General features: G+C 43.5%; 1 protein-coding gene across 8 annotated transcripts in view; it reads left to right on the top strand.

Annotated features, from left to right (window-relative positions):
* Positions 1-25277, top strand: part of COL15A1 (collagen type XV alpha 1 chain) — a 282083-nt gene that overhangs the window by 223648 nt on the left and 33158 nt on the right. For 7 of the 8 annotated variants that reach the window (XM_073332560.2, XM_073332555.2, XM_073332559.2 and 4 more), the window contains 6 exons: positions 1198-1275; positions 1388-1423; positions 17377-17430; positions 17512-17571; positions 21416-21484; positions 21892-21933. In XM_073332560.2, the coding sequence (XP_073188661.2) occupies positions 1198-1275; positions 1388-1423; positions 17377-17430; positions 17512-17571; positions 21416-21484; positions 21892-21933 (339 nt within the window). The remainder of the gene's footprint in view (positions 1-1197; positions 1276-1387; positions 1424-17376; positions 17431-17511; positions 17572-21415; positions 21485-21891; positions 21934-25277) is intronic. The other variant, XM_073332556.2, reaches the window with a different exon arrangement.

The following is a 25277-nucleotide window of genomic DNA, read 5'->3' as shown; positions in this document are numbered from 1 at the left end:
CTTCTGATCCTTTGCTTTCTTAGGTAGCTCATACAACTGTTTTGTTGATTTCTTGTCAGTTAATGTGATGGTGTAGATATTGTTTAATTAAAGTCTGAAATAGGTTCCCAGAGCGGAGCAAAACTAGACTCTTAACTGTGAAATTACATGCCAGTGAATGAAAGATGGCATGCTGATCTTTTGGAATGTGTTTGACCACAGCGTCAATGGTCTTCCAATGATCCTGAGCCAAGAATGGCAGCTGTTTTTAAGGCTACTGATCTCAGGCTGCAGAACTGAAAGACCCCTGGGAGTGTGGGCCATTGAATAAATATTTGGGGAAATACTCCCTTTAGAGGTCCCTGGGGTACTTTCCTCATGGCTCTGAGTCCATAGTACTGAACAGGAGATGGGGTCAGTAATGCATCAAGGCAAGCCTTCTTGTGAGCCCAAGTATGAATGACTCAAACATTCCTAAAGCTTCGGGGAAGATGCAGTAGAATGGCAGTGCACTGAGCTGACTATTCAGCAGAGTTACTGTGGTGAGCGGGGCAGTGGTTGGTGTCAAGCCAGAGGCCAAATTTCTTCACTTTGAGGTTGTGGGACCAGGTTGTTCAGGATGCCTTGGCTGCAGTAGGGTGGGTGATGGCAGCTACTAGGGCCACACTGGGAACCACTTATTCCCACTGCGGAGCAGTTATTCATGTGATTGGTTCCACTGAATTGAATTGGAGCCCTCCTTGCAGTAGCAGCTTACTAGTGAAACGAAGGGGTTCACAGCCCAGCTCTTGGTGACTAAAGTTTATTGGCTAGAGGTAATAGGACAGCATCATGCTCCAAATGTTTAGAAGAAAAGACCTCTGCTTTGATGACAGCCAGGGAGCTATTTAGGTTTCATGTTACACTTTCAGTTAGGGGCACTAGCTGAGGGAAGGCTTGTTGTATTATTTTGGTTCTCTTTCAGGGTTTTTAGGAGCAGGATGTTTTTGTTTTATTGTACCATGGTTAAAAAAGAAACAACCCTCATCTCCCCCCGCCCCCAATTAAAATCCACCCTAGTCACTTTTTTGTAGTTGCCATCTCTCCCACCAGCCTGTCACTACTTTGAACCAACAAAGATGTTGCTGCACTGACCTTTTGAAGCTGTCTGGTCTTTGCAAGTAAAGCTTTGTTTAGAACTGTTGTATAAACATCACAAAATGATTATGTGAACTGTAGGGTGAAAAGGGAGAACCAGGAGTTATCATATCTGCAGATGGATCTCTAAGAGAACTTACAGGACGACAAGGGCAGAAGGTAGGCTAATACTGTTACCAAGTTCTTTCGGGACACTTGCACTCCATTACTAGCCAAGCCAACAAGACATTAGAGTTTCTCTTCATCACTAATATGAATGTCTTTCTCACAGGGTGAGCATGGGGCAGTGGGACCACGAGGGCCTATGGTAAGATATTTGCTATTTTTTAATGTATTTGTACTTTTTGATTTTACAGAGATTACCTCAACTTAGTCAATTAGCTTTAGTTTTTCAATACCATTCAGCAAAGATGAAGCATAATTTTCAGACCCACAGACAGCAATGTCTTCGAAGTATTTGTCTTTGGTATACAGTACTGCAAATTGTTCCTGTCTTGGTTTAGAATTTAACAAGTGATAGCACATATGTATCATCTGATTATTAAAAAACAGAGGCCAAATTTTTCAAAACTTGTTTCCAAAGCTAGAAACCTAAACCCATATTCAGGCATCTACATTAAGTCTGACCTGATTTTCACAGGTGCTGAATTATGTTCAGCTCCCTTGCCTTCAGTGGAAGCTGCAGACTGGACATGAAAATGAGGCCATTTATTGAAGTACCTAAATATAGCTTTAGATGCTTTGCTTTAGGCTCCCTAGGTTTGCAATGTTTTGACTCTACAAGGAATGCTGCTCCCAAACCTTGAAACTTAATAACTCGAAAATAGTTGAACGATAAAGACTAGTTGGCCAAATTCAATGAAGTCACAGCGGGGATGAATTTGGTACAATCAGTCGCAGTGAGTTCCAGATTTGATTATTTTAATCCCTTTACCTTGGAACGCACCAGTTTTTTTCAGATTTAAAAAAACTCCCTGGGCTAGAAGAGGGGAGTGGCCTTCCTGACCACATGCAATTTGGGACCAAATTCATCCTTCGTGTAACTCCACTGATTTCAGTGGAAAAGGAGGACTTGTGGCACCTTAGACACGATCGCATTTATTGGAGCATGGCTTTCCACTGCATGCATCCGATGAAGTGAGCTGTAGCTCATGAAAGCTTATGCTCCAATCCATTTGTTCGTCTCTAAGGTGCCACAAGTCCTCCTTTTCTTTTTGCGGATACAGACTAACACGGCTGCTACTCTGAAACCTGTCATTACGCAAGGCACTGAATTTAGCTGTGTGGAGTGGAAATTTATCAACTTCATGAAAAAACTCGTACAGATTTTTTTTTAAGGCATGCATTCGATGAAGTGAGCTGTAGCTCACGAAAGCTTATGCGCCAATCCATTTGTTCATCTCCAAGGTGCCACAAGTTCTCCTGTTCTTTTTGTGGATACAGACTAACACGGCTGCTACTCTGAAACCTGCTTTCAATGGCTTTACCTCGCATATGAATCTGGCATGTCTGAATTTTAGGAAGATATCAGCTCTTAAATTCCTGTCCCCAAATTATGATACAACATGACCCCTGCTTATTTCAATTCCCACAGTTTTAGTGAGCATTTTATCTTTTCCTTTTACAGCTATAATAGTCTCAGTGTGGAAAATGCAATCCTGAAAATTGCGTGTAAAAGTAATGTACAGTAAGTTTAAAATACAGCAGGTCAGATTTTCAAATTTAGGCACATGTGATTGCACACATGTCTAATCTATGAATGTAAATGCCCAATGGGTGTATCTGCATCAGGTATTTACATGGTTACTTGCTAGTTGGGTGCCAAGCTGACTAAGTTCATGCACAAATACTCACTTTATACATACACATCACATCTGTGATCATAAATTATATGCATACAATTCTAAGTGCACAGCTGCAAGCATCTACATTGGAAAATTTGTTCCAGCATTTAAAGCGAGTGTCCTGGAGTGACAAAGTGAGATCCTGCTGTGATTCAAAGGCAAATTACACCAGGTGAATTTGTGGTTTAACTCTAGCTGGCTAGAAAAATTGACAGAGAAGGCAGTTTGCTTTTAGCAGATTGACAAAGGCTACAGGATCTATAGCACTAATGACATTAATGAAAGGTTGGGAGCATCTGCAAAGATGGCAGGCAGGAATGCAGTAGAGAAATTTCTGAAATATCATGCTATGCCATACCTATGATGGTGGCACAGATTGACTGGCAATGCTTTGGTTGCCTCTGGTGCATGCTTGTGTGTTAGGTTCGCATCCTTTTGAGAACCTATGATTTGTTTGCCCTCCTGCTGATGCCATTTGTTATGTGCCGAAGTTGATGTTTCTTGTGCTGTGTCTGTTTGAATCAGCTTTCTTTTTTTACCATGTTCCCTGGTGACCTGCTGGGTTGATAGACTATGAAATATTATGCAGTGGTTTAAACCACTTCCTTTTAGCGGTTGGCTATCTCCTGGCTTCAGCTTTTGATATAGTATGGCCAAGGATGCCCTGTGCCAGATGGCAAATTTCAGCAAAGGGGATTTTTGACATACAGTAATGTTGGTGTTCTGGGTACCTTGTCAGTACCTGTTGTTTTACTGAAGTCTTTTTTGAGGGGCTGGTTGGATGTGTTGCATGACACTTCTGTTGGTTGCTTTGGTGCAAATGTATCTTGGGAGGGCTACTCTAACTTACATCATCGCCTTAAGTTCCCTTCCCGCCCCCTTAAATCACTGCGGGATGAGCTGATCTTGCCTTTTGACTTAGACACATGGTCTTTCTGACAGGACATGTCCCTTTTCTGACCTAGCCTCTCCACCCCCACTGAAGAGCACTCAGGATCCTTTTACACCACCACAGGGTGCTCAAGTATCTCAGGGTACACATGTTGTACCACGAGAATGCCTTAGGCCTGCCTGACACTAGAATATTAGGTTGACCCAGCTAAAATCCACATCCCGAGTGACATAAACTGACCTAAGACTCCCCATGTAGACAGTTTTAGGTCAACAGAGGAATTCTTCCATCCAACTAGCTACTGCCTTTCAGGGAGGCGGATTTCTTCAGCCAGCGGGGCAACCTGACACTACAGCTGTGCCACTGTAGTGTGTTAAGTGTAGACAAGCCCTTACTGACAGTTGCCTAAATGGCTACACTTCATTCGAATTTGACACATTTATGCTGTCTCAGGATTTGGTCCAGTCTTTCTATGCCTAGAATCATCCAGTTCCTCCCTCATTCCCACTCCGTTGCTTTATAACATCCTAATGCAAAATATATCGATTGTAATAATGTCTGAAGGCAAGGCAAGCAGTTTGTGAGATTGAAGCCTGAGCACTTCATCACTGAAGGACTCTTTGTGGTGATAGCAGAAGTATCTCCTACAAATTACGCCATAGTAAGAAGGCAATGAATGAAAAAATAAGACCTTTAAAAATGATAGGATGACATAATTATGTCTTCTCACTAAAAACAAGGGAGTCTAGAGATAAGCCTGACCCTCTTCTAATTCACCTCAGTAGGTGTGACAAATTATCTCTTCTTCCACAATTCACTCTGAGGGAACTCCAGAAACGCAAGGAGTTTATTTTGTGTACGTATGTAGTTGTTTGTTTGTGACTATCCAGGGTTCTGGGCCCATGTGAAATTTGTATTTAAAAAAATTAGATAATAGGACCAATATTTATGTTCAAAAATGAACCCTCCCAAATTCCCCCTTCCCGAATGGTCATTCCCCCTCCCTCTTATGAGTTTGGTACTCTTCTTTGAAGCAGTAAGTGATGCAGCATGACAAGAAAGTAAAAAAAAAGAAAAAGAAAAATCAGGCTTTGGTAAATCAACTGGGGAAGTAAATTTCAGAGTCAATGACTCATCCCTCAAAAATCCCATCTCCCTCCCCGTTAGGGATCAGATTGTCACCTTGCAATCTATCCTGAGGAAGGGGCAGCACAGCTATGGAGTAGGAGCTTCAGAGAGTCATGAATCTGCCTCTGTTTCTTCGTCTCTGCCTGCTCAGCTCTGTTGGCCATAGCATCGTGAGGGGAGTGTGAAGTCAAGGCTCCATCCACCAATGCAGGAGGCTGTGCAGGATTTGGCAATGTAGGTACGCTGTGCAGGGAATGTAAGAAGAGGCTCCAGATGCCCCTTACACTCTGGTGCAGTTGCACAGCCAACCTGACAACTGAACTGAAGTCAAGGGGCTTTTATCTCAAGAGCCTCACCTTATCTCAACTGCAGCAGAATGACTTGAGGTCCTCAAAGTAGATGGCACCTTTGTGGGCCTTCAAGGTTGATCATTTATGATTCCTGGGGTGTGATCAGCTGAGGAGCAGGCTCCCAAGAAGCCTGTTACAGATGTAAGAGAATTGTCCCACCTACTGCTTCCCTGCTTTTCAAGGCTCCAGAAGGACAGCAGGGAGGGTGAGGTATAGCAGCAGTTTTGGATATAGGGCACTAAGTAAGTAGTAGCAGCTGCTTGGGGGCTGAGATGCCAGTACAAATTCCAGCAGCAGGTCAAGAGTGACGGCATTCTTACGAGGCCAGCATGGCTGACAACAAAAGCAGAAAATATGCACTAAAACCAACCCTCTGCTAGAGTGAAGGTCAAGTTAGCACCTTTGATCTGCTTCCTTGCACTGGTGATGCCCCAGGGAGTTGGCTCTCCCTTGGTAATGATAGCCTGACCCTCCCAAGGTGGTACGGAGGATTAGGGAGAACTGGCTCCCTGAAAGAAGAACATCAAAGCGCTAACCCTACCCTCTCCCTATCAAAGGGTCCAATTTACCCTCCCTACCCTGCCATTGATGGCAGAATGCCTCTCTTCCTGTAAGCCCCATGCTTTTACAGGCTGTTTCACTTGCTTCTTTCACCCCCTAGCTGCTGCAAGTGGTGGTAACTTGCCTTCCGCTCCCTCTACAAGTTACTGATACTCATCATGGAGGGGCCAGAGCTGGAATCGTGAAGCAGGAAATAATGAGGGAGTTGCCAACTCTAATGATTTTATTGAGAGTCTCACACTATTTGATGTTTTACTTAAAACCCCAGCACCTGGAGACTTAGGATTATGTGAGAATCTCACCTATTTTTGATGGTTTATATCTCTAGCCCTCATGGATGCAGCTTGATCCAAGTGTTCTTTAAAGGCTCTAAAACCAGAAGGGACAGAAAAGGAGCCCATAATTTATTAATTTTTAAACCTCATGATTTTGGGGGGCCTGACCCATGATTTTTGAACATTTGAGGTGGCAATCTTGTGGTTCTTTCACATCCCTGAGAACCTGCCTGTCAGCTGCTGTCTGTTCCTACCCTAGACTTCAGCTGACATCACTCAGGCACAATCTGACTACAAACAGGAAGTGAAAGAAGAGTCTGAAATCCCCTGTAACATGTCGCAATTTTATTATTAAATAGCAGATTTGGATGCCAGTATTGATGGGCTTTTCAGATTCTTGAAGTTGCTGTTATTGTTCAGTAACACTACCCTATATTACTAATTGTAAAAGTTCTCTTTTAATTTACTTATGTTTGGGCAGGAGAGAAATATACGTGATGGTACTAGATGGATGACACAACTTGAAAATATTCCAACGTTAATCATACTTTTGCTTAGGAATTATCCTGTGGTGAATTCTTTTCTTTTTTAAGTTGGCTGCTTACACAGTGAATTACTATATGTGAATCACAAACTATAGTTTGACACATTAATCATCAGATAGATGGGTTAGGCCTCTCCATGAATATGCATTATTGCTGTTAGAAAACAGCAAAAGACAAATGGTTGCCAGTTTGGAATGAGAGGAGAAGGTAGTTGACAGTCCATCAATTCGGAGATCAGTCTTAGTTTGGAGTAGGGATTGGTGAACAGACTGTTATTCAGACAATATCAGTATTTCAGATCTTATTAATCAGATGATATGTGGACCCCCGAGGGCAAATATCATCCAAATACAGCTATAAAGCTAAGCTTTCATGGCACCCTGCTGGCTCCCAAATAGGCCTCCAGGCTGCCTACACCACTTGACATCGAGAGGCAGCACGGATAGAAGGTCAGACTAGGAATGACAAGACCCAGGTTCTACTCCCAGCTGTGCTACCAACTCGCTGTGTGACTGTGAGCTGTCACTTCACCTCTCTGTCCCTTGCTTTTTCCACATGTATAATGGAGAACACTATAGATACTTTTGTGAAGTGCTTTGGGGTCTCTGGGTAAAAGAGTCACTATATGAATGCCCAGGATCGGAATAGCCTTCTAGGGTGAGTGGGAATGAGGACAGAGAACTGGCCTTATATGCCCTGCTTACCTCCAGCATCTTTGAGGGTAGCCGGCTGACCCTGCACCTTAGGCTCATCTCCAGTTTTCTGGGGTGCTGATAAGGCCGTCTGCATCCTCAGCCAAAAGGGATGCCTTCCCATTCCCCTGCTGTATGGCAGAGGCATAGGACAGTGCTCCCATTGCCACTGCTACTGGACTGAACCAAGAGCCTGATTTGCCCCAGAGAGCCCTTTGCATAGTAACTAGGGAAGCCTTTGGGGTCTGATGGGCTTAGGAAAGAGGCCCTATCGTGTGAGCACTGTCCCACTCAGAAACGTGGGAAAATACAAAGTAAAATGAATGTGCCTTCATCCCAGTCACCATGTCACAGCTATGAATGGACCACAACTCATGCACCAGTCACAGCTATGAATGGAACACAACTCTTCCAGCTGAGGCAGCTACTCCAGTGCCCCAGCTTTATTAGTGGTTCTGTGCTCTAAAGCAGTAGCAGCAGGACTTGGCTGAATAGCAAACACAGCAGGGCAATGAGGGGAACACTTTCCAAATGAACTGATCTGCACCTCCTTGTAGGAAGCTGCAGCAGTAGCAAGACTTCATTGAACAGCCTGTCAGAGACAACACAACACTGAGAAGCACTTTCAAAAGGGCTCTTAATTATCAGGCACATTCTGAGCTAAGGCACGTTGCAGTTCCTCATCGACAATTTGAACTTAGAGGTGTAATTTGGACTTAGTGTCATGGATGTAGAAGCTGCTGCCTTCTGTCCTGTGAGAGCAGGGGCTTGTGAAGCCCAAGGAAACAGTAATTGCAGTAGATGATACAGGATGTGAGGAAGACTTCAATAAGGATTTCTGGCCTTGGAAGCAGATCTAAGGAGAGCAATAGAATAATGTGCTGGGTGTCTCTCTGACCTCATTCTTTCTAGAGGCATTCAGAACATTTCTGCAGCTTTACCATCCTTAAAAACACTACTTTGCAGGTCACCTCTCGACACCTCTCGAAAGCTTTGTCCCCTGCTTTCCTTATTTCTTCCCTTTCTAGCTCTCCCGTTTTCACTCCATTATTCATTTATCTCATTTGTTACAATTACTCTGTTTTCATATCTTCAGTCTAATTTCTTCCTCCTTCATCCCTAAACCCCATGCTCCTGACTGAACCATTGGAACCATTTTCCAAGGATTGTGGTGGATTCTCCATCACTGGCAACTTTTAAATCAAGATTGGATGTTTTTTCTAAAAATATTCTGTGGGGACTTAATCATAGAATATCAGGGTTGGAAGGGACCTCAGGAGGTCATCTAGTCCAACCCCCTGCTCAAAGCAGGACCAATACCCAACTAAATAATCCCAGACAGGGCTTTGTCAAGCCTGACCTTAAAAATATCTAAGGAAGGAGATTCCACCACCTCCCGAGGCAACACATTCCAGTGTTTCACCACCCTCCTAGTGAAAAAGTTTTTCCTAATATCCAACCTAAACCTCCCCCACTGCAACTTGAGACCATTACTCCTTGTTCTGTCATCTGCTACCACTGAGAACAGTCTAGATCCATCCTCTTTGGAACCCCCTTTCAGGTAGTTGAAAGCAGCTATCAAATCCCTCCTCATTCTTCTCTTCCGCAGACTGAACAATCCCAGTTCCCTCAGCCTCTCCTCATAAGTCATGTGTTCCAGACCCTTAATCATTTTTGTTGCCCTCCGCTGGACTCTTTCCAATTTTTCCACATCCTTCTTGTAGTGTGGGGCCCAAAACTGGACACAGTACTCCAGATGAGGCCTCACCAATGTTGAATAGAGGGGAACGATCACGTCCGTCGACCTACTGGCAATGTCCCTACATATACATCCCAAAATGCCATTGGCCTTCTTGGCAACAAGGGCACGCTGTTGTCTCATATCCAGCTTCTCGTCCACTGTAACCCCTAGGTCCTTTTCTGCAGAACTGCTGCCGAGCCATTCGGTCCCTAGTCTGTAGCGGTGCATGGGGTTCTTCCGTCCTAAGTGCAGGACTCTGCACTTGTCCTTGTTGAACCTCATCAGATTTCTTTTGGCCCAATCCTCTGATTTGTCTAGGTCCCTCTGTATCCTACCCCTGCCCTCCAGCGTATCTACCTCTCCTCCCAGTTTAGTGTCATCTGCAAACTTGCTGAGGGTGCAATCCACACCATCCTCCAGATCATTTATGAAGATATTGAACAAAACCTGCCCCAGGACCGACCCTTAGGGCACTCCACTTGATACCGGCTGCCAACTAGACATGGAGCCATTGATCACTACCCGTTGAGCCTGACAATCTAGCCAACTTTGTATCCACCTTAGAGTCCATTCATCCAGCCCATACTTCTTTAACTTGCTGGCAAGAATACTGTGGGAGACCGTGTCAAAAGCTTTGCTAAAGTCAAGGAACAATACGTCCACTGCTTTCCCTTCACCCACAGAGCCAGTTATCTCGTCATAGAAGGCAATTAGATTAGTCAGGCATGACTTGCCCTTGGTGAATCCATGCTGACTGTTCCTGATCACTTTCTTCTCCTCTAAGTGCTTCAGACTTGATTCCTTGAGGACCTGCTCCATGATTTTTCCAGGGACTTTTTCAGGGAAGTTCCATGGCCTGTGTTCTACCTGAGGTCAGACTAGACGATCCCAATGGTCCTTTCTGGCCTTGGAATCTATGAATCATGAGCAATAGAATGGAATGATGTGTCAGTCATATTATTTACTATCAGTTTAATCAGAGACCAGTACTGGTTGCTGTGAATCAGACTCTTTATCCATTACAGCTTTAAATGTGCAAAATAACTGTAGGGCTAGGTTGTGGCATTTCATCACAGCCCACAGTAAGGAATGGTATGGTGCCATGCCACCCCAGGGGGAGTACTGGAGGCAACCTGCCTCAGTGAGGCAAATACTTCCCAAATCACTCATTGCCCTGGAAGGAGCATGCATGGCATAGGAGAGATCTTCATGGCTCTGCCTGTTCTAAGCCCCCTTTCAGACAAGTTGCTCTGGGGGATGAATCTCAGAAGCAGCTCCTGTTCTCTCTCCACTACCAGGGCTGCAGTTCTGGTTGGCTACACAACCTGCATGAGGGGAATCTGCTCACTCCTTCCTACCCCACTGCAGCCACTTAAGGGCCAGCTACACTCTAGCCCTGAGCAAGTAAAACAGAATATAGTTCCCGGTCTGGCCCTAGTGACATCAATAAGACCACTTGTGTGAGTAATATAACTTATGTGGGAAAGTGTTTGCAGGATCTGGGCAAAAAAATGTGTTCTAAGAAATCTGCCTTTGCTACCTCTGTGTCGGGTGCAGAACAAGAACATTGATGCAGATTGTGTTTGTACAGTGCCAAACGCAGTGGGGGCTGATCCCTATTGGAGTCTTTGGGCACTCCTGCAATGTAAACAACCATCTAATCAAGCATTTTGTAGAAGCATTTTTGGCTCCTACAAAACTGACATCAGGATGAAATGATATCAAAAACCCATTGAATTTTTGTGTAACCCTTCTGCCAGGCCAAGTTGATAGTAGCAAGGGCCGGGTTCAGTACACAGGGGTTCCCTCTCATCAAAGCAAATGTAAACTTGGCTCGAGCCCCCACCCAGTGACCTGGGAAAATCTTACACACCCCCTGGGTGCCTCAAAGAGGCAATACTTCCCCTCTCGCAAGCACAGAGTCTCGGTGTAGTAGAGAATCTTTAATAACATGAGGTAAACGACATCAGCATTAAATTGGGGAAACACCACAACTAGTGTTCATTAACCAAACCATGAGCAAAGACCCACCCCAGAAAATTGGGCCACATCCTTTCCCTTGGGTTCTTGAGTCCCAGAACCCAAACATCTCTTGAGTCCAGCAATCCACAAATCACCCAAAGTCCAAAAAGTCCAGCCCCAGAGTTCAAAAGTTCATCTGCATAGTGTTACTCCCCAGTCTGGCTAAAATGTGCCTGTGTATGGGGGAAAGAGGTAAGGGGCACCTTACGTGTCCTGAAGCTGACTGCCCCCCAGCACTCTGCTCTGCTACGCTGTCTCATGAACGGCTCTGCTCCACCACGACCGGCTCCGCTCTGCACATCTCGCCGTCTCATGAACAGCTCTGCTCAGCTCGCTGTCTCACGAACACGCCGCTGTCTCACGACCAGCTCCGCTCCACCACGACTGGCTCCACTCTGCACAGCTCACCATCTCACGAACAGCTCTGCTCACCTCGCTGTCCCACGAACACTCCGCCAGCCTATCCACGAACAGCACCACTGCACTCTAGATCTTCCGGCTCCCCACTACTTGACACAGTGCTCAGTGATTTCAGCTCATAGTAGTGGGAGCTTTAGTGCTGGTGCACCATAAGGCCAAAGTGAATGCAGCACAGTAGGTGTAGCAAGACTCTTAATAGACCCAAAATTAGCTCTGACATTCCACAGTGGAGAGAGACAGAGGTGCAATTAGTGCTTCAGGCCCTCACAAAGGGGCCCACACCACCAGGTACTAATACCTATCTCAAGTCTCTCTCAATTCACAGAGTTTTGGAACCCATGTCCCTTGCCTAGCGAGTGCTACTCAGTTGATGGTGAGTCCCTCCATCATAACAAAAGGCCAAGTACAGTTCCAAGCACAGTTCCCATAATCAAGGTAATAACAATTTATTCTTCCCGCCCCAATAACAGAGACACTGGGGATCCCACAACAGCCAAAGTGACCATTTGGGCAGTTATGGCCTCATTCTAGGCGTGGTGGGTGTGCCTATGCAAATGAGATCAGCCTCTGAAGTTCTTTTCCACAACTTGCCACACCTCACCACCAGATGTCAGGGTGGAGCCTATCCTGACTCTGCTTACATCTGTAATAGAAAATTCTAACAGTACATACAGTACACAGCACTGACTGTTTTGCCCAGACAATATTGAGAGTTACTGCCTCAAAGAAAAATAATATTCTTGGGTTTGACTTGGTCAATTTTTACATTAGGGTTCAATAAAGGGAGACACTCTTAAATCATACAGTATGCAGAAAAGCTGCTGAAAGCCTTCAAGTCTGAATCTGTCTGTTCTGTGCAAGCAGTATAGACATTATTGGGTGGAAAAGTGGTTGACCAGTGGCTATGCATCACCCCAGACTCCCAATGATTCTGGAGTCTACATTGCTCACTGAAAGAAGGGATCAATATACAGAAGTCAACTTTCCCTCAAAACACAACAATGTTCCTACCTGAGCACCAGATACGGAGGAGTAAAGAGCAGTTCTACAAACCACCACTAGGTGGTTCTGAACCCTGATGTCTGAGGAAAAACCATCCAAACCACACAGGTTTCTAATTTTAAATGTTTTATTGCCTGAACAACTAAACAAAACCGTAAAATAAAATACAAATAAACAAATAAAATTAGAATAAAGTGGGTTTCTAGAATCATCAAATTATAAGATTGGTTAAACCACTTCAAATGAACCAACAATTCCTTACACGCTCTATGTAACTTAAGAAGACAGTAGTCTTTTTAGCTATCAGTCCCCAGAGCAACAGAACATTGTCAATTTCAGTGCCATTTTATATATTTATGTTCCAACAAAGTATGAGTTACAGGATGTGGGGTGTCAAATCACTCGCTGACTGAAGCTAATTTTGGGACTACAGCTCTGATGCCAGTTAAGGCAGCCTGCCCAAATTACTGGTGGTTAGGAAATAGCTTGTCTCCTTATCCCGTAATATAAGGTTATAAGAAACATTCGAGATGACACCACTTGTTAAATTTGTCATTTGTATTTTAAATGAAGGTGAAAATAACAAGTTTTTTCAAGATTAAACATATAACTCCTTTTGAAACTTGTATTAAGGCAAAGTTACAATAAAACATTAACATGGTATGTCATATATTTCTTATTCAGGATCAGGTTATTTTTCACAGTACCTGGCTTACTGGCTGGGGAGCCCTCCTCTGAGTTTGCTAAAAAGGGTGACCAAATTTATAAGTACCTATCCTCTTTTTGGTGCATCTCTTGTGTACGTACTGGATATGAAAGTTTTTCCATTGCAAGGACTGTACCACAATTCCATAAGAGGAAGAGTCACATTTTTCCAATACAAGGTCTAGCAGCTAACAATAAAAAGAAATTAATTTGTTGTTCTCTTTAAAATGCAGATCCTTTACTGGAGCATTAAGCAAGTAGGTCAGGGATCTCTGGGAAACCAGCCAGCATTTTGTCATACAATGAATCTCTTTAATAATTTCCACCCAAAACCATCTAATTCCTGAGTGCAGTCACCACATGTGCAAGTATCTTTCCCCTTTTCCTACAACCCCACCATAGGATTACCTCTCTCATAACAAAAAATATGATGGTGCTTAACTGGAGTCAGTTGTCATCTATACAGTAGTTTATAAAAAAAATTCCTTATGGGCCACCCAAATTGAGGATGTATATCCCTTTTCCTATATGGAGACACTCTTAGCCAGATCAATTTCTTTGTCCAAGTCTGTCTCCCATCTTTTCATCTGGATTGTTTTCCTAACATCTTTCTCAGTCAAATTTGTATGTATCTTAGAAATTAAACCTTTTGTTCTAGCTTGTTCCTCATCCAATGTGGCTAAAGGTCTAGAAAGGGCTGCCACATATCCAGATTCCACAATAAAATGTTTTACTTGTAAATACTGAAAATGTGGGATCTTTATATTATTACATACCTCTTGGTATGATTTAAAATCAGGACCCAGGAGCAACTGTCAATATTGACAGAAAGAAAAGGAGTACTTATGGCACCTTAGAGACTAACAAATTTATTAGAGCATAAGCTTTCATGAGCTTCATGCATCCGATGAGATGAGCTGTAACTCACAAAAGCTTATGCTCAAATAAATTTGTTTGTCTCTAAGGTGCCACAAGTCCTCCTTTTCTTTTTGCGGATACAGACTAACACGGCTGCTACTCTGAAACCTGTCAATATTGAGTAATCCTGGCTCTTGCCCACAACAAATTGATATTTTCAGGGACAAATTTCTAATTATCATTTAAATTAGCTAAGGAAGAGGGCCTCGGCAACAGGAATTTAGAAAAATTGTCTAAAACTACTAAGGTGGTCTGGATGAATGGGTGATTGTATTTTTTATTTTTGGCAACAACCCCTAATGCATGATATATAGGCCTGTGTGATCTTTAGATAGCACCATTGTTAATGGAGGGCTGTTGGGTATTGGAGGAACTACTCTAGAGATACCTGTGGCACCCCATATTCACCACTGTCATATAATAATGATATATTTTGTCCAAGTATGCCTTGTGAGGTATCATTCTGAAAGTCTTGATCTGCTAGACATTAATATCTTGCTGGATTGTATGTGCTATCATTGTATGTGAAGTTATGAAGTCTGGCTACGTATGTGCTACTGAACCATGTTGTGAGGTTGAGAACACCCATAAGCAGCCTTTCAGGTACAACGATAAAAAGGCCAAACAATGTTAATAGCTCCAGCCCTGAAAGGGTTAAAAGCCAGCCCTTGGAGAGAGCTGGGGCTCAGAGCCAATAAGAAAAGGCTGGGAGGCAGCCAATCAGGGCCAGGCTGGGCCTATAAAAGACTGCCGGGCCAGAAGGCAGGCAGTCTCTCTCTAGCTTTGGAAAGAGATGGACCTAGCTGCCTGGGAGAAAAGGGTACCTGAAACAGAGCAGTGCTGGGGGAGGGCTAAAGGAGCTGGGGAGCTCCAGCCTGGCAATTCCCCAGGCTGAGGCCTTGGTAAAGGCCTAAGGAGGTACTGGGATTGAAGAGGTGCAGCCCAGGGATAGGCAGAGGCAGCTGGTCCAACTCCCTTGTCAGTGATGAATGGCCATTGCATACTGTAGTCTGCCCCAGAGAAAGGGGGCTAGATGATGACTGGCAGTAGCCACTGAGGCAAGGTGGGCATGGGGGAGGGGATTCCCTTGGGAAGGGAGACCCAGCATGTGGGGGCATTGCTCCAAGGTAAAGGGCACCAGAGTCCGGGAGGGACACAGGGCCTGAGGCAAGTGAGACACTGGCCAGCAGGAGGCGCTCTGAGGCTGGAAAGAGCTAATTCCCAGACTGACCAGCAGGAGGTGCTGCAGCGGTGAGTGCTCTATCTGCTACAAGGAAATACACACAACCATAAGGATTACCCCAGGAACTGTGTACAATAGAAACCTTTCAGAGATAGAACTACACAATGGGAACTTTTTGACCCAGGCAACAGCAAAAGAGCTTTCCAGAAAGTGGGAAGAAGATATAAAAGGGGGAAATGACATGATGACTGGACCTTACTTTCCCTACAACAACAACAACACCTGAAAGTACCAGAGGAAAAAGACTGAACTGGGTGGGAAGTGTTGGTCCCAGGCAGGAAAGAGAGAAGTCTGCCTGTGTATGTAAAAGCTAACCTGCTTGTACTATCTAACTGGGTGAGACACTGCTTGATTCAAATACTAACTAGTACATTAGGCTTAGATTATGGTTTTGTTTTATTTCTTATGGTAATCTACTTAGATCTGTTTGCTGTCATTTAAGAGCTATCTTTCTGCAGTTAATAAATCTATTTTATATTGTACCTAAAACACTGTGTGTTGTTTGAAGTGCAAACTGGATAAACCTCAGCTGATGAACAAGAGTTGATGCTCTCCACTTTCCTTTGTAGAAGTGGCAGACTGGATAATAAATTCATACTGGTTGAGTTTTGACCAGGGCAGGACAGTATAGCTCTGGGGTCTAGGATGGGGAGCTGGGAGTACTTTGGTTGTAGCTTCTTTATTGTGGGTTCATGAGTGGCTGGCCAGAGCATTTATGAACACAGCTGGGTGTGGTCCCAGCCTGTGGATGTTGGTGTGAGTGCAAGCTTGGAGGGCTTTGCAGCTTGTCACAATGTCACAGTGCAAGAGGGAACCCAGATTGGTGAGAAAAGGTCTCAGCTGTACGTCAGTTCCAGGTGGCACCCCGGGGACAGGGACCCATCTCAGCACCATTCTCAGATTCTGTGGGTTCTATCCACACACACTGTTTTGCACTCAAACACACACTCACTACCAGCCACCTGCTGGAGTTAAAAACGTTGCAAGAATGCTAAGGCAGAGGTGTCCCTCTGCTAATACAAATTGGAAAAGAAAAGAAAATCCAAAAGTTACTACATATACAGAATGGTGTTGGTTACTCTTGCAGTTTCATTTAGCCTGCTTGAAAAAAGTTAGCCTGTGGTCTTCTCAATTCTGCTGTTTTATGTGGATGGACTTGTTGCTGGCTAGAGGTTTTTACTTGTGGAAGTTGACACTTAAGAGTCCAGCAATATGCAACTTCTACAGCTGGGAGTGTGGAAGAAGCATGGGTTTCTTGGCCAGGCATTATGATATCACCTGGCCAGTGTTCAGCAATCAGCAGCAGCCATGGTCACTGGGGTCCAATTAGGTCACCTTTATGTAAATAAAGATTCTCCTCATTCCAGGAGTTTTGCACTTGGAAAGTCCACAGATTGAAAAATATATCCAGTCAAGAGGTCTATGGGTTTTTTGGAGACATTTGAGGTCAGTCTAGACATTTTCTCAATCATCCTAAAAAGTCCCCACTCAAAAATAATTTTAAAAATGCAAGACTAGCAGAAAGTTGCCATAGAAATCACACCAATCACACATTCATTCAGGCATGCAGAGAGAGACAGTTCCTGTTCTATAGACAGATGCTTATAAGTTCCCCTTTATACTTGGCAGCTCAGCTTTGGACACTTTGGACACACAAAATCTGGGTGAAATTTAGACTTTGACAGTGAGAGCAAAGAATCTTTTCCTCCAAAGATCACAATCTTGGGGTTCCATTTTTATATGCAGGACTATCTGCCTCACATCTGTACTCTCAGAATAGTTGTTGAAGGGAATTAGTCTGCAGACAGGGAACCTTTTTTAAAAACATATTGATGTGCGTTGAGTCACTATCATGTTCCATATAGAAAGTTTTAAATTTTGCTCCTTTTCTCAGCTAATCACTCTTTCTATTTTCTCTCCAGGGACCAGTAGGACCTTCTGGACCTAAGGGAGAACTTGGTATTCCTGGACGACCTGTACGTGTTAGGGTCTTTCAGATGTAATAAAAATAGCAGTTTACTTCTGTACGGACACTAAAACATTTCTCTTCATTTCAGGGCCGCCCAGGATTGAATGGACTGAAAGGTGTAAAAGGTGAACGGGGTGTAACATTATATGTAAGTTCTGCAGTGGTACTGAAATTTCTTGTAAACAAGAATATAATCCCGTGTTGAGGCTAATATATATGAATCTATTCTAGGAATAAAACCAGCTTGCAATACCTAGAAATGCTAACATGATCATTCTGTTTCTCTTGATAAACAATAATTCAGCCCTAATTTCTGTAATCCTAACTCCAGTTGAGTAGTACGTACTTGTGTGAATAGTTCTATTGACTTCAGTGAAATACTCACGTAAGTGCTACTCATAGTAAGTAAGTGTGGCTCAGTTAGGCCCATCTTGGGCTTCATCTTTCAAACACTTCCTACCTGGTAGTACTTGCTGCCACAAGTTGTCAGGGGGGACACTACACAGATAAATGTGTGCAGGATTGGGCCCTATAGGACTTGCATGCTAAATATTCTATGGTTTGTGATGGGGCAAGGCCAGATGGCTATAGAAAAGTAGTGGGAGATAGATATATTAGCTCCAGGCTAAACAAATCCCTGGTACCAGGATAAGTGAAATGGCAGCTGCTCCAGGTCAATTAAGACACCTGGGGCCAATTAAGCCCTTTCCAGAAGGCAGAAAGAAGGCTAGGTTTATTGGGACACCTGAAGCCAATCAGGGGCTGGCTGAAACTAGTTAAAAGCCTCCCAGTCAGTCAGGTGGGTGGGCATGTCAGGAGTTGTGGGAGGAAGTTGCGCTGTTGGAGAGGCTGAGTAGTACACAGCATATCAGGCACAAGGAAGGAGGCCCTGAGGTAAGGGTGAAGTGGAGCTTGAGGAAGTGAGGGCTGCTGTGGGGGAAGTAGCCCAGGGAATTGTACATATCATGTTTCTAAAAAGTCAGCTACCATAGCTGATACTATTAGGGTCCCCGGGCTGGAGCCCAGAGTAGAGGGTGGGCCTGGGCTCCCCCCCACAACCTTTGCCCCCTGATTAATCACTGAGACTGGGAGACAGAGACTGTGCAAGGAAGGATAACTTCTCCTCACCTCCCTCGCTGGCTTATGATGAAAATGGCTTAGTAGACTGTGACCCTTGTCTCTAGAGAGAGAAGGGTTACGTGGAGGGTCACAGTGAGCCTTTGAGGCTAGCAAAATCCTCCAGGAAACGCGGGACTCACAGAGGCAAGGAGAAAGCTTTGTCACAGGTTGTTGAATTCAAAAATGCTTTTGAGCTTGGTAAATAAAAGTCCTGATTCTGCAACCCTGATTGACACTGGGTAGCACTTATGCAAGTAGTCCATCAGCAAGTGCTACTCAGCTTAAGGAAAAGTTCCAGAATAGCATTTTCCATTTCCATAGAACATCTGGCATAGTAATTGATATCAGAGTTCTTGTACCATCTTAGGATGTGTCTTTGCCAGAAAAATTAATATTGGTACGTGTATTACTTTAGGACCAACAACAGTGCAGCTGCTTCAGTACTATGCTATTAGGGAAGACAAGGTGCAGGTATTCCACCCTGCCCACTCTGAGCTTTGTGTACACCAGCTGCTACTCTGTTGCTTTACTAGAGAAATCAGTACCAATATTGTATAAAAGACCTTATATGATTACGTTCACATCAGAAATAGTATCCTGGTTCATACACTGCTGGTGGAATCTTTTGTTTTTCAATTGACTGTACTGTAAATGAGTTGTATTGTATTTATGAAGTGCCCTTTTGGAGTGGCTTGTTTAAAAAATATTCCACACCATGTTGAAAGCACAAGTGTGAATCCTTCACAGTAGATATGAGTATAGATGATGTTAATGTCTTAGCTTGTCAAAAAGAAGACGGAGAAGTGACTTGATTAGTGTACCGTCCTGGGGAGAAAATACCAGATACCAAAGAGCTTTTTCATCAAGCAAAGAAAGACAAAACAAGAACCAGTTGCTGGAGGCTGAAGCCAGACAAATTCAAATTAGAAATTAGGCACAAATCTCTTACAGTGAGAGTGATTAATTAACTACCAAAGGGAAGTGGTGGATTCTCCATCTCTTGAAATCTTTGTCAAGACTGGATGCCTTTCTGGAAAACATCCTTTAGCTAAACATAAGTTAATGGGCTCAATACAGGGGTTACTGGCTGAAATTCTATAGCCAGTGATATATAGGACATCAGACTACATGACCTAATAGAATTTAAAGCCAGAAGGGACTATTAATTTGTTCCATTTCTGTCAGATGAGAGGATCTCATTACTAGGTGCAACTGTTCTAAATTTGATTTCTCATGTGTTAGCCAACATAATCAAAGTGGTGTTCATTTGGATGGAAAGAGAAGTCAGCTATAGCAGCAGACAGCTATCCGTCAGGGACCAGACCCAGTGTGTGGACACAGGGCCTCCACATGGATATAGCATTCAATGTTATAGGTTGGGCTAGATTCCACATTCGGTTATAGTGGTGTAAGTCCAGAATAAATCCATTGATGTCAGTGCAGTAACCCATTGTTCCCACTGTGTAGTTCCTGAGTGTGTAGTGTGCTGATTGTAGTCAATGATTTTAGTTTATTATTCATTTATTGTGTCATGTTATGATTGATTAATATGTGATATTACATATATTCATTTTATGTTAATTAGAATGAATTTGTAGGATTATAAAAGTCTAAAATAGATCAGTATTTAAAGGAACCAAGTATTAGACATAAGTAAGACAAACTAAAACCTGTAGGTTGAGGCCTGCAAGACTTTAGCTTATCTATTTTAGACCTTGGAAACAAGTAATAACTCAAGCCAATGACCAAAAAATAACCCAATGCCCTAAAATTATGGAAAAAGGGGTGCCAAGTGGTAATGTTGTGCAAAATTACCCAAAAGATTAATATTAGATCATAAAAATACTGTAAAGGCGCATCTGTCTCTGACATGTGTCTTAAACCATTAGACACAGATTGTGCGTCAATGCTAATAAAAACCAAGGGAACTTACACAGCCTATAGAAAATTGGGGTCTCTTAAGTTTCCAGGGAACACAGACCAATAAAAGAAAAGAGGGTTGACACTTTTATGAACACGCACAGAATGTAGGTATAAACAGAATCACATTATAAAAAGGGGATGCCCCAAATGGGAAAATTGACTCCCTATGGGAGACTCCAGCAGGAACCATCCCGCTACTAATGATCAAGCCTGAGAGACCCATCAAACCCTAACACTATTGTTAAAAATGTAAGTATAACTATATTTGTAACTTGTGCATAGGTCTGTATAGAATTTCTATATTCTTGGGTAATCATAACTTACTTATAAACTAAACTTTGTACTGATAAATGTGTGTGTGGTCACTACCCTTGGTCTTTGTGTTCCTAAAAACTCTAACTCTAAAGCAAGTAGCAAAGGTAACTTTCACTCTAAGTGTAAAACTGTAGCTGCCAGAGCCAAACCCATGGTAGCATAATACCACATTACAAAATTCACTTTAAATAACATAAAAGGCTACATGACTGAATGGTTCAGAATCTCTCTCCTTAGGGCTAGGATTTATGTTACAGATGTTCTGCATTTAAATGTCCAATTGTCTGAATGGCATTTGAACAGTGTAATTATATATGTCTCAGCAGTTTGGATAATCCAAAAAGAGTTTTCTGGGGAACAAATGGAGCTCTTTTTATAGAATTCTGTGTTTTGTTCTGAAAGCAAAAGCCTCGGGCAATTCTCCTGTCTATGAAATATTGTGGCTCAAATCTTAGAATCCACATTTTCTTTTTACACGTAAAAATTTGTACATGCAAGAAAATGCTCAACCTCCCTTCAGGCCAGTTAGCACAAGGCTCCATGTTCAAATTAGCTCATGCCTTTTTTCTGTCAGCTGGCACTGCAGTCTGAAAGGTTCTAACTAATGTCTTTTCCCCCTTGTTTTGCCTTCCCAGGGTCCCCCTGGCTTGCCTGGGCCCCCGGGGCCTCCTGGACCTCCAGGGGCTATAATTCACATCAAAGGAGTAAGTACCTAGAGGGATTATTTGTTGGTCTGTGGGCCCCTGCTGCCATTGCAGTAATGCACAGCTCTTGAAATCAGATGTAAGGTGAAACTTTTAAATTGCTTCAGATCGCACAGGTTTGCAGGCAGATTTCTAGCTTGTGTATATAGGGCATAACCTCCTAAATACAGATGTGGAAAGCACTCTATTTAAGGGGTTTGCCCCATCCACACGGGCCAGCACCTACTGGCAGAACTGCACCACCCAAGAGTGTTCTTAACATATGACCCAGGAAATCCATTCAGGATGAGTAGATTTTTGTATTGAGGACAGGTCCTTTGCCTGTCATCTTCTATTAAATCTGAATATTTAGTTACTGTATTGTCATCATCATTTACTGAATTCATTTTCCTCTACATTTTGAATAGACAGTTTTCCCAATTTCTCCCAGACCTCACTGCAAAATGCCAGTAAGTTATATACAGACCCTGCTTTTACCAAATTACATTGATATATGTAAGTGCATGGCCATGAGAACAAGTGACACAAACATAACTCTGTGCACATTTTAGCTCTCTTCAGTCTATACTTCTGCTTTGCCATCTGCCTTGGTAATGTCATACGTCCAACGTACACTATGAAGTAGGACTAAGCTTTTAAGATAACAGAGTATTTTATATGCTCAACAATGAATGCTTTGTAGAATGTGTGAGAGGTATAAACAACATTCTAAACTTTTGGCTTAAAGCTTTGTAACATTGTTCTTTTGTTTTTTGAACAAATATTAGAGCCAAAGGGAGTTTAAAAAAAAATTGTCCTTGGAAAGATGTGGTGTTTTTTTTTTTAAAGGGGGCGGGGGGTACTTTTATTTCTTGTACAATACCCCTCAGTCCCCAATCAGAATAAAATTGTCTAGTCCCTTTGAATGCCAGGACATGCAGAGCATACATCAAACAAACAAAATCTTCTTTTGCCCTATTTAGGCTTACATTCCAATTGTTCCATTCACATGCTGTGACTTCTTGCTCAAGTCACCCAGAACTGTGAGCCAGAGTGTTACTTGTTCTGTCTTAGCAAGAGTGAGCGTTGCTGTTGCCGAGCTGTGTGCCAGCTCCTGGACACGCCAGCTTGTCCGCTTTGCCAGCAAAATTTTCAGGACTCTGCCAGTCTAAGCCTTGCCTTGCAGGTAGTAGCGAAGACCAGTTCACAAGAGACGTCTCCTTGCAGTGTCCAGTCCCTCTCACTGGACAGTCCCAGAAGTTAAGTTTGCTGTATGCAAAGCGACAGAGCCCCCATCAGCTGGTTAGGTTAGCTGAAGACTCACACTTCACTTCCATACACAGCACTGAGATAGTTTTGTAATAAAACAAGAGTAAGTTTATTAACAAAGAACACAGGTTTGAGTGATTTCAGGTAAGAGAGAAAGAGACATGAAAGATTACACACAAAACAAACCACACTTCCTAGTGACTAAAACTAACTTCAAGTTACACTCTTTGTCTAAGCAGGTTTCTAACCTATAATCTGTTCCCAGAGACTTCAGTCCACTTGGTTGAAGGATCCATCTTTCTCGATTTTCAAGAGCTTTGCCCTCAGATGATGGATGCCAAAATGACTTTCTATTTCTGCTTTTATTTCCCAAAGTCCATTGTCTCTCTTTCAAGGGCCAGGAAGTCGTCTTTGGGGTACAGCCTCCATCCCCCATTGTGATTTTTTCCATTGTGTGGTCATCTCCCCGTCTTGCTAGTTTGGTGGCTCTGTTTACCTTATATGTAAATACAGTACCATTGTTTCTGTCCTCACCTTGCTCAATTTACATTGGAGAGATAGTCAAGTAGGTGAAACAACATTCCTTTGTCTAGAACAGGCTAGGCGTATTCACTGCTTGCCAAACACATGTGAAGATATTTCTATCACACATCTATAATTCTTTACACTCTGCCCGTACTTACACCATGAAGTAATATTAACGACCAGCGTGCTACCAGTTTGCATATGACACCTTTAGGTGACATAGTAGCAGGTCAAGCACTCACCGCTGCAGCGCCTTCTGCTGATCGTCCAGGAATTAGCTCAGTTCCAGCCTTGGAGCGCCCCCTTCTGGCCGGTGTCTCCTGCCTCAGGCCCCATGTCCCTCCTGGACCCCAGTGTCCTCTTATTTTGGGGTTCTGCCCCACAGCAGTCCCACGCTCTGGGTCTCCCCTCCCGGGGGACCCCCCCAACCCTCTATGTCCACCTTGCCTCAGTGGCTACTGCCAGTTGCCATCTAGCCCCCTTTCTCTGAGGCAGACTTCAGTCTGTCATGGCCACTCATCACTGGCAAAGGGGTTGGACCAGCTGCCTCTGCCTATCCCCGGGCTTCCCCTCTGCAACCCCAGTACCTACTTAAGCCTTTAACAAGGCTTCAGCCTGGGGAGTTGCCAGGCTGAAGCTCCCCAGCTCCTCTTGCCCTTTCCCAGCACTGTTCTGGCCCAGGTACCCTTTGCTCCAAGGCAGCTAGGTCCTTCCCATTCCAAGGCTGGAGTGAGACTGACCTAGCTCCTCCCTTAGTCTTTCTTATACTAGCCCAGCCGGGCCCTGATTGGCTGCCTCAAGTCTGCTCATGGTTTGCTCCCCAGGGCAGCCCTTTCCTAGGGCTGTTTTTAAGCCCTTCCAATCAGGAGCAGGGTGACCACTCCGCTACAGACACCTTTCAGAATCAGATTGACAACAGTGAGTTGGGGCTATTAGTGTATCAGGCCTTATGTGAGTTACACCATGGTGTGCCCTCTGCCAGCCAGCACTGAGGGGTTCCCTGAGTCACACATACCGACTGTTATTGCCTCATAAAACTCAAGGACTGACATCCTGGACCCACTGAAGTCGATTGCAAAACTTCCATCGACTTCAATGAGGCTGGGATTTTGCCCAGGATGTCGGGGGAGCTGATGTGGCACTAAGGTTTAGAGGACCTCAGAGGGCTTTTAATTTAGTAAATCACAGAAATTACTTCTCGCAATAAACTGTGAACAGGCCTGAGTCACACTAGAGTTTTCCTAAGGGCCATATTGTGGCATATAGTCACTGGGCAGAGTAGGTGAGCAATGTGGGACTTGGGAAAGGATTGTGCCTCAAGATATTTCTACACTGCAGTTAAACACCAGTGGCTGACTTGTATCAGCTGACTCTGCTCACAGGGCTTGGGCTATTTAATTGAGGTGTAGACATTCGTGCTGGGGCTCTGGGACCCTCCCCCATCCTGGAGTTCCAGAGCCTGGGCTCCATCCTGAGCCCCCTACACTGCAATTAAACAGACCCATAGTCCAAGCCTGAGTCAGCTGACATGGGCCCGAGTCCGTTGATACAGGTGTTTAACTGCAGAATAGACATATTGTTAGAGAGCCATTATGCTTCCCCATCAGCCTGATGTGCAGGAGGGCTGCATCATTCATCTGCTACTGTACATCATATTATAACTCAACACTACACAGTGGGTCCAGTTCTCATTTCACTTACCCCAGTTTACTTACGTTGATTTTGGAGGAGAGACTGCGGATTTATACTGGTATAAATACAATGAGAATCAGTATCAATAAGAATAAAATAAGGAAATAATCTCTCTCCTGCCTTTAAAGAAAAATATATTTACTGGTTTTATAAATCTTTCCATATTAACTTTACTTATGAACTCAGACACAGAATAATGACCACAAGATGTTTTTATTTTTCTATGAGGCTTTAACTACTTGTTTTAGGAATTTTATTCTTATTTCCTTTCAATCCATCCATAAATTCTCCATTTTATGAATAACTTTATTTATAAGAAATTGTCACT

This window comes from Lepidochelys kempii, chromosome 2 (genome assembly GCF_965140285.1).
Source record: "Lepidochelys kempii isolate rLepKem1 chromosome 2, rLepKem1.hap1, whole genome shotgun sequence".
In the NCBI taxonomy this organism is placed as follows: Eukaryota; Metazoa; Chordata; order Testudines; family Cheloniidae; genus Lepidochelys; species Lepidochelys kempii.
Note: the sequence above shows the minus strand (reverse complement) of the source record. Positions and strands in the feature narration are given on the sequence as shown.